This window comes from Lithobates pipiens, unplaced genomic scaffold, assembly GCF_037356315.1.
Source record: "Lithobates pipiens isolate NorthernLeopardFrog02 unplaced genomic scaffold, aLitPip1_a1.2 Scaffold_19, whole genome shotgun sequence".
Taxonomy (NCBI): Eukaryota; Metazoa; Chordata; class Amphibia; order Anura; family Ranidae; genus Lithobates; species Lithobates pipiens.
In genome coordinates, this window is record NW_027507764.1 from 15,010,760 (window position 1) to 15,020,428 (window position 9,669).

The following is a 9,669-nucleotide window of genomic DNA, read 5'->3' on the forward strand; positions in this document are numbered from 1 at the left end:
GGGGTGGTGTTAGTTTTCCCCACACATAGCGTTTTGCTTTTAGGCCAAAAAGTTGAATTTTGGTCTCATCTGACCAGAGCACCTTCTTCCACATCTTCTCTGATGAATGCTCTCCTTGCCCGGCCGGTCAGTTTAGGTGGACGGCCATGTCTTGGTAGGTTTGCAGTTGTGCCGTACTCTTTCCATTTTCTGATGTTGTATTGAACAGAGCTTCGTGAGGTTTCAAAGATTGGGAGATTTTTTTTTATAACCTAACCCTGCTTTATACTTCTCCACAACTTTATCCCTGACCTGTCTGGTGTGTCCCTGGGCCTTCATGATGCTTGTGTTTGTTCACTAAGTTTCTCTAACAAACCTCTGAGGGCTTCACAGAACAGCTGTATTTATACTAAGATTACATTACACACAAGTGGACTCTATTTATTAATTAGGTGACTTCTGAAGGCAATTGGTTCCACTAGATTTTAGTTAGGGGTATGAGAGTAAAGGGGGCTGAATACAAATGCCCCTCCCCCACATTTTTCATATATTTATTTGTATAATTTATTATTTTCCTTCCACTTCACAATTATGTGACACTTTGTGTTGGACTATCACATAAAATCATCAATAAAATACATTTACGTTTTTGGTTGTAACATGACAACATGTGGCGAATGTCAAGGGGTATGAATACTTTTCAAGACAATGTATTTACATTTATTTATTTTTTTTAATTCGGCTTTTTTCATATTTTAGCAAAAAACAAACAAAAACCCAGTGGTGATTAAATACCACCAAAACGAAAACTCCATTTGTGTGAAAAAAGGACAACAATGTAATATGAGTACAGTGTTGCTTGACAGCGCTATTATCATTCAGAGCCCAGGTTCACACTAACATCGGGAATTAAATAGAGCGAGTTCAGATTAACTATTGAACGATTTCATATTCGCATGTCAATCCCGACTTTGGGGTGCGATTTCAGAGACATCTGCGGCGTGTTCCTATACAAATGTCTATTGAAATCGTATTCCGAAGTTGCCAAAAGTAGTACAGAAACTACTTTTGGGAATCGGTTTGACACTGCAAGTGGAATCGTTGCGCCGATTGCATGCCAAATCACTCCAATGAGAACCTGGGTTTAATGCAGTGTTTCTCAATTCCAGTCCTCATCATGGCCCACTAACAGGTCATGTTTTCAGGATTTCCCTCAGATGAAACAGCTGGGGTAATTACTAAGGCTGCTTTCACACTGGGGCGGGAGCAGCGTCGGCGGTAAAGCGCCGCTATTTTTAGCGGCGCTTTACCGTCGTTTTAGCGGCGGTGTGCGGGCACTAGCGGGGTGGTTTTAACCCCCGCTAGCGGCCGAAAAGGGGTTAAACCCGCCCGCAAAGCGCCGCAAAGCAGCGCTTTGCCGGCGGTATTGCCGCGGTGTCCCATTGATTTCAATGGATAGGAGCGGTATAGGAGCGGTGAATACACCGCTCCTTCACCGCTGCAAAGATGCGGCTAGCAGGACTTTTTTCACCGTCCTGCCAGCGCATCGCTCCAGTGTGAAAGCCCTCCGGCTTTCACACTGGAGTTAAAGGGGCCGTTTTTTTTCAGGCGTTACACAGGCGCTATTTTTAGCGCTGTAACGCCTGAATACCGCCCCAGTGTGAAAGCAGCCTAAGGCAGTGAAACTGATCAAATCACCTGTGCAAAATAATGGAAAGCCTGAAAACATGACCTGTTAGTGGGCCATGAGGACTGGAATTGAGAAACACTGGTTTAATGTGAGAGCACTGAAAGCTGTAAATTGTCCTGGGTAGGAAGGAGGTGAAAGTGCCTGGCAGGCAAGAGGTTAAATGATAAGGCTGAGGGAGAGACAGAGTAGGATAGAAGAGAGGGAGGAGGGGGAAGTCTGGTCACAGCTCACTCACTTGCACAGTCTCAGCAGGAGGCTCACTGGCTCAGTCAGTGTCTTCAAGCGGGATTCCACCCTAAAGTGGAACTTCCGCTGATCGGATCCCTCCCCCCCTCCGGTGTCACAATTGACACCTTTCAGGGGGGAGGGGGGTGGAGATACCTGTCAAAGACAGGTATTTTCACCCACTTCCGGGCATAGACTCCCACGGGAGTCTACGCCATTTCCTGCCCTGCCGCGCTGTCTGCTGGGACACACACGGGTCCCAGTGACAGCGCGGAGATTTCCTATTGCGCGGCGCAGCTCGCGCATGCGCAGTAGGGAACCGGGAAGTGAAGCCGATTCGCTTCACTTCCTGATTCCCTCACCTAGAATGGCGGCGGCAGCAGCCGAGGCCCGAGCGGTCGATCGGCCTCGGCTGCCGGCATCGCTGGAACCCGGGACAGGTGAGTGTCCTTTTATTAAAAGTCAGCAGCTGTAGTATTTATAGCTGCTGGCTTTTAATATTTTTTTTGGGGCGGAATCCCTCTTTCATGTTTAGGATGGGACTTTGTGGCTGATGACTTTAAAGTTTCCCGCCCGCATATCCCCTTTAAACAGCACACGGCTGCATTGAGTGTGGGCGGGCACAGGGAGAGAGAGGCGGGAACAGGGAGAGAGGGGGGGGGGAGAGGCAGAGCTGATCGTTCTCCCATTAGTGTAGACTAGAGGAGGGCTGTACTGTGTACTCTGCAAGACGGAACACACAGCCAATGTCCCTGCCACAGGACACATCGCAGCTGCAGCATGGGATGGAGATCATGGAGGGATCGCTTCAATTTGGCTGCTAATTCAGGATCCAGCCCTGTTCACCCCCCGCTGGAGCTGCCCAAGCAGTAGCACTTGGCCGGGTCCAGAAACTGCACATGCGCATTTCTGAGCTGGCCATATAGCGGCCCTTTTACAGGGAATCAGAGCAGCCTGGGGGGAAATTGCCACTCTGCCCCCCAGCCCAGCCCGCCCCTGCCTGAGCCTGCAACCTTTCTTCTGTCGTTGATTCCCTCAGCACTTACTTGCTGAAGGAGGCAGGCAGTGTGTGAGCTGAGTCACTGCTTCTCCAGCAGCACAGGGACTGAGAGAGCTGGGACTTTAATCTCACTATTGGCAAATGTAGCCAGGGTAAATCCGCATATGAGCCGAAATAGGAAAAATAGTCCCTCTAGCTACAGTCTCCCCGGCCCTCTGGATGAACTGAGCCCCCCCCCCAGCCCAGGGGTCGCCTCTTATCAGGATATAGCAGTGGATGGATGGCCACCTACCTGTATGCAGGCCAGGTAGCGATCACCCCTGGGCACTCCACTGTCCAATCTGTGTGTTCTCTGGGCTCAGTAGCAGCAGCAGGCTGGGAGGTGTACAGGAGTGTCTGATGGCTGGCCGACTCATAAAAACTCAATCTTTGTGTTCCACCACCATGGGACCGGGGACAATTCACCAGCTAAACCGGAAGTGAAGCGGTTCCACTAAAAGCACCACCCTACATCCTCCATGGCTTCACAAATCATAAACCACCACACAAAGAATAATTGTACAGTGAGAGTGTTCGGGGGAATCGCTCTGCGCCCCGAGGAAACTCTAAGCCCTTGTGCACACGGTCGTACATTCCGACGGAAAATGTCCGATCGGACCGTGTTGTCGGATAATCCAACTGTGTGTGGGCTCCATCGGACTGTTTCCGTCGGAATATCTGACGGACAAAGTTTTAGAGCTGGGCTGTAAAACTTTCCGACAACATGATCTTGTGTGTAGAGAATTCCGATCGGAACAAAGTGCCACGCATGCTCAGATCAAATTCCTAGACCAAAGCTATTGGCTACTAGCCTGAACGTAGTCCCGTCGTAACGAAATAACATCGTCACGTTACGTACGATCGGATTTTCCGACATCTTTGTCCGACCGTGTGTATGCAACACAAGTTTCGGACAAAATCCATCGGACAAAATCTGACGGATTTTGTTGTCGGAATGTCCGACCGTGTGTACAAGGGCTAAAGGGAGCCAATCAAGTTTCCCAGCTGCAATCACATGATTGCAGAAACGTCAAGCTTCCCGTAGACACCTGTGTATCCGACGCCCCCGCAGACACTTAAAGGAACTTTTTGTTTTTTTGATCACTAGCTTTGGAGGGGGGGGGGGGGGCACTGAATTATGAATATCTTTAAAAATAGCCCTAAGCTTCTCATTGATCATAGAGCATGTAATGCAAACCCAAAGGGTAGAGCTTGCCCCCAGGATTTAGCAATTCTCTGCCTTGTGGCTAAATAGATGTATTTCTGGCCAAATTTATGGTTCTTTGAAGAAGTTTTTAACAATTGATGTGCCTGTATGTATACTATGATCACATTTTGTAAATCTCTCAAAGGTGAATAAGTGCCATTTTCTGTATCATTGTGCTGGTCCTTGTTTGTCTTCCACAGGTGCGGTAAGGTCACCAAAATTACTAATCCTACGTTGAATTTCTTCTGTGATGAAATGGAGGGTCAATACGTCAGTGTGGTGATCCCGGGGCGCAGTGAATACCTGCACCTGTACGAGGTGGAGATCTGCATAGTTTAGGTAAACCTCAGAGGAACATGACAGAAGGAATACTGAAGTTGATCATCAAATTTAATATCCAGGAAATAACATGTCCTTAAAGCGGAACTTCACTGCTCAACCAAAAACACGATTTAATTCATTTTTAATATTCAAAGCAAACTACCCCCATCCATCCATGTCTCCATTGCTTTATTTTGTTGAGAAATCAGTTTGAAAAACACCTCCATCAGCCGTTAGTTTAGGCATGCAGGCAGGAGGGCGTTCTTAGCTGAAAAAGCCCATCCTTCACCCCTGAAGACTCCTGGGATGTATGACATCATTTGCCTAGGCATGGAAACTAGGAATCAATGGAATAAATGTAAAAATAAAGTTTAAAACAAATGAATATGATATACTTTCCTATCTATTTACTAATGCTAGCAGCATAAGGATTACAAATAGTCAGTGTTGATTGAGAGAGTGAAGTTCTGCTTTAAGGCCCCAGAAAAATATGACACATCTATGTTTTCCCATCTGACTGGAGGAGGACGTTTTCCACACCTTATAGTCTTGACTCACTCAAGAAACTCTTCAGAAATACCAGTCTATATATTTTTATTTCAAGAGAGTGAAACTTAGGGATCTATTTATAAATCTTTTCTCACAAAATTCACACAACTTTCACTCAGGATTCACACATTTCCCCAACTGAATCTAATTTACTCCTGGGTTAAATTTGTGAGTCCCACGTGAATTATTTTTTTTTATAAATAGACCCCCTAAGCAAGAGTATCTAAAACACAATCTTCATTTTCAGTTGTGAATGAAATACTTGTATAGCGCACAATGCGAACTGAATCGCCTCTAGGCGATTGTTGTGGTTGGAATGTGGAAAGGTTTGAACCACTGTCTGGTTTTATTGATGCCTGTGTCTGCTTCATATATCCCAGCTAAGTCCATGACCTCTCTCCAACTCCTTTAGGCCAGATGGTCTTCATCCCTTTCTATATCGCTTCTATAGAATGACCTTGACCTAGTAAGACCAAACACCCTTTTATCTGATTGGGACAAAAAGAGAACAGGAACTGCTCTACCACGATGGGAAAAATCAAGGTCAAACCTTGTAAGTGCCCCTTACACCCCGTACATCATGCACATTCTCCTTTCATAATCTCAGTTACACTTGTCCCGAAAGGGCAGAACTTGCTGAAACAGACCTAGAGGTTCTTTATAAATGTAACCTTGTTGGGATAGGGAATGGATAGATTGGGGACCGTTGTCCAAATACCCATGTTTTTCTATTAACAAGCCAGGCCAGGCGTCTTCATTGTTTCACCTTCCTCCTTATCTCAACAGGCTTCCATATATTCAAAGGCATGTGTTTAGTGAACTCATGGCCAACACAGATGTTTAAGGGCATGTGGTTTATCCTTACACATTCAACCATCCTGTAGAATCTGTGGTCAAATTTAGACTCACCTGTTAGTAGCACTTGACTCTCTGCTGCCTGTGGTGGCAGGGGTCAGGTGGGTTCTTTTGCAAAGGAAAAAAAATCTGTGTTCATTGGTCAAGCCACTGATTGGTTGGGTGAACATTCTGCTTTGCCACTTTCCCTGCAACACCCCCAACCTCCTTGGGTCTTAAAACAAGTTACATTTTTCTGTGGCTTTAGGTCTGCAAGGGCCAACATTTTCTAATTTGGTGAGTTGCTCCTAACTTATGAGCCATGAAATCCTTACAAAAAATGACTGAACTGCTAAAATTTTACAAGATTACAGAATGGTGTCCCCAAGAATCTGTCTGTGGCACCAGTTCTGAGACTCCTCCAGCCTTTTGCCTGTGTTACCCTGACATCCCTCCAGCTGTTTGCCTGTGCTATCAAATTTAGCCTTGCTGAATGCAGAATTTTCCATTTTGTTTTGTGGTGTGGGGTCGTATCTGAAACATACTGAATGTATCAAACGTTGTTTTAAAATGTTAAATAAGCAAATAAATATAATGTGTTTGCAGAGAGCAATGAGTTGGACTTAAAGTGTGCAACTGTTTGGAACACAAATGTAATCCTAAAGCCTGCTGTTTTAATCATATGAGCTGTCAATCTAGTTCTATGAATAAAGTGTATTGTTTAAATAAATTAATGTGGTTCTTTTTTGCAAAAATTCCTCGCTGGTTCCAAGAGCTTGCAATCTATGTCCACTGTCGGCATAATCTGCTCAGTACTGTATGAAGAGGTAATTGGGTCTTGTATCATTACTCATCCGAGTAAGCTTCAGATTTTAAACACTGATTGTGCTACTTAATCTGCTACCAAAATAGAGGAATGTAACCCACAGATGGACTGCCAGTGACCCCCACTTTAAACAGGCCCCCATTCCAACTTCACTGTTTTACCTGGCATGTACCAATATGTCCTGTAACCTGTTGTCTACTGGGCTGGGCTATCTTTTTAACCCATGGATCCCACACTCCTCATACACATAGCAGGCCCTGAAGGTCCAACTGACAGCTGAACCCCACAGAATACCCCCGGGACAGAGGTAGCCACATGGCCCTTTAAAAGTTTTAAAATTCTGGGGGGGCCTTATGGTCACGTGACCGACATGATTGGCTATCACGGTGGTCACATGATGGGAAGCTCCCAATCGCAAGCAGCGAATAGGAGCTTTCTATTGGCAACCAGTAACTGTGCCAGGAGCGCACATGGCACACACTCTCAGCACAGTGCTATCGGCGCTTTTGCATGCAAACATGCTGCCATTCGGTGCCAAGGCCCGGCCACCGTGAGGCCAAATATTTGCGTGCGCTTACTGCGAAGAGGTTAAGGTAGCATGCAATTGTGAAAAAAAGTTTTTTGTGTTTTTTTTTTTTTAAATATCTGTTTGAAGCTCATATTAACCACTTTAGCCCCTGGAAGTTTTACCCCCTTCATGACCAGGCCATTTTTTGCAATATTTACTGACAATTGCGCAGTCGTGTGATGTACCCAAATAAAATTTATGTCCTTTTTTTCCCACAAATAGAGCTTTCTTTTGGTGGTATTTGATCACCTCTGCGGTTTATTTTGTTGCGCTAAAAACAAAAAAGACAGACAAGTTTGAAAAAAAAAAAAACTATCTTTTTGTTTTCTGCTATAAAACATATTGAGTAAAAAAATCGAATTTCTTCATCAATTTAGGCCAATATGTATTCAGCTACATATTTTTTATAAAAAAAATCTCAATAAGCGTATATTGATTGGTTTACACAAAAGTTATAGCATCTACAAGCTATGGGATATTTTTATTTACTTTTTAATTTTTTTACTAGTAATGATGATGATCAGCAGGACTGCGATATTGCGGCGGACATTCTGCCACTAACTGACATTTTTTGGGGACCAGTGACACTAATACAGTGATCAGTGCAAAATATATGCAGTCACTGTACTAATGACACTGGCTAGAAAGGGGTTAACATCAGGGGCGATCAAAGGGTTAACTGTGTGCCTATCCAGTGTTTTACTACAGTGTGGGAGGTGCTTTTTCTAGGGGAAGGAAAGGAATACATGCTTTCCCTCCTGTTAGACCGACGATCTGCCTTGTTTACATAGGGTAAGGTGACCAGATTTTTAAAAAAGCAGACTTTTTTTTTATTTTATTGGAAAATCGTAAACAATTTTTAAGCGTATTATTCTCAAATGATATATGCAGTCTATCTGGTATGTGTTTATGTAATGATTGTATGATATATATACGTTATTTCTGGAAATCATTTCATACCAACCCCATAGCAATATTATACCAGCCCAACCGCATAACATCTTTACTTTCTTGTTCATAAAAGGGAAAATCATTCATTTTAAAGCACATTTAAAGAGTGTATTATACTCATCAGTGCCCATCAGCGCACCCTCATCAGTGCCCATCAGTGCAGCCTCACCCAGTTCCCATCAATGCAACCTCACCCAGTGCCCATCAATGCAGCCTCACCCAGCGCCCATCAGTGTAGCCTTACCAGTGCCAATCAATGCAGCCTTACCAGTGCCCATCAATGCAGCCTGATCAGTGTCCATCAATGCAGCCTCATCAGTGCCCATCAATGCAGCCTGATCAGTGCCCATCAATGCAGTGTCACCAGTGCCCATCAGTGAAGCCTCACCAGTGCCCATCAATGCAGCTTGATCGTTTTCCAACAATGCAGCCTCATCAGTGCCCATCAATGCAGCCTGATCAGTGCCCATCAATGCAGTGTCATCAGTGCCCATCAGCGCAGCCTCACCAGTGCCAATCAGCTCAGCTTCACCAGTGTCCATCAATGCAGCCTCATCAGTGCCCATCAGTGCCGCCTATCAGTGCCCATCACTCATGCGGCGGCCTATCAGTGCCCATGAGTGACTCCACATGAGTGCCGCCTATCAGTGCCACTGCATGAGTGCCTATCAGTGCCGCTGCATGAGTGCCCATGAGTGCCGCCTATCAGTGCCACTGCATAAGTGACCATCAGTGCCACCGAATGAGTGCCCCTGAGTGCCACCTATCAGTGCCACTGCATGAGTGCCCATCAGTGTTGCCTATCAGTACCACTGCCTATCAGTGCCACCTTTCAGTGCCCATCAGTGCTGCCTGTCAGTGCCGCCTATGAGTGCCTGTAAAAAAATGTCTTATATTGTTGATAAGACAAACTTACGATTGTGAGACGAATTTCCTTAATTAGTTCTGAGTCAGCGTAAATCAAAATGTGTGTTTTATTGTACACACCAAAGTAGAAAAATAATACTTACAAAAATAGTACAATGCTACAAAACAATGTGGCGATTCATAAATGATTAAAATTCTAGTATTGGTCATTCGTTTCAAAATGTATGAAAAGAGTTCTTACAAGTTAGACCATGTGATCTATTGTCTTAGCTTTTAGAAATGGCCGAATAACCCTTTGTATGCTGAAGAGTAGCTGAAGAAAGTCTGTGTGTTGAGATGTATGTTGTGCCTCAAGCAGGCTGGATGAGAACTTCTTCAAGGAAACTTTTAGGTTATAAGAACTCAAAGCTTCTAAATTCGTGCCAAAAGAAATACACACACCCCTTATCCTATTAACATCACCTCCCCTTTTGTTTCTCACAAGGGTGAGGGCTAAGGAGTGGACACCTAAGCTTTTCAACATCTGGTATTCTTCATACATACAGACTACTCTCCTAATGACAGGAAATGGGGGAAGAGAATCTTAGACTTTAAACAAAATATCAGTTACATA

The 9,669-nt window shown here is 44.7% G+C and overlaps 1 protein-coding gene across 1 annotated transcript in view; it reads left to right on the forward strand.

Moving 5' to 3' along the window:
• LOC143997942 (pentraxin fusion protein-like) overlaps positions 1–6,574 on the forward strand; it is a 51,898-nt gene extending 45,324 nt beyond the window's left edge. Inside the window, exon 4 of the mRNA XM_077493760.1 lies at positions 4,341–6,574. Within this exon, the coding sequence (XP_077349886.1) occupies positions 4,341–4,479 (139 nt within the window). The 3' untranslated portion in view covers positions 4,480–6,574. The remainder of the gene's footprint in view (positions 1–4,340) is intronic.
• Positions 6,575–9,669: the final 3,095 nt, after the last annotated feature.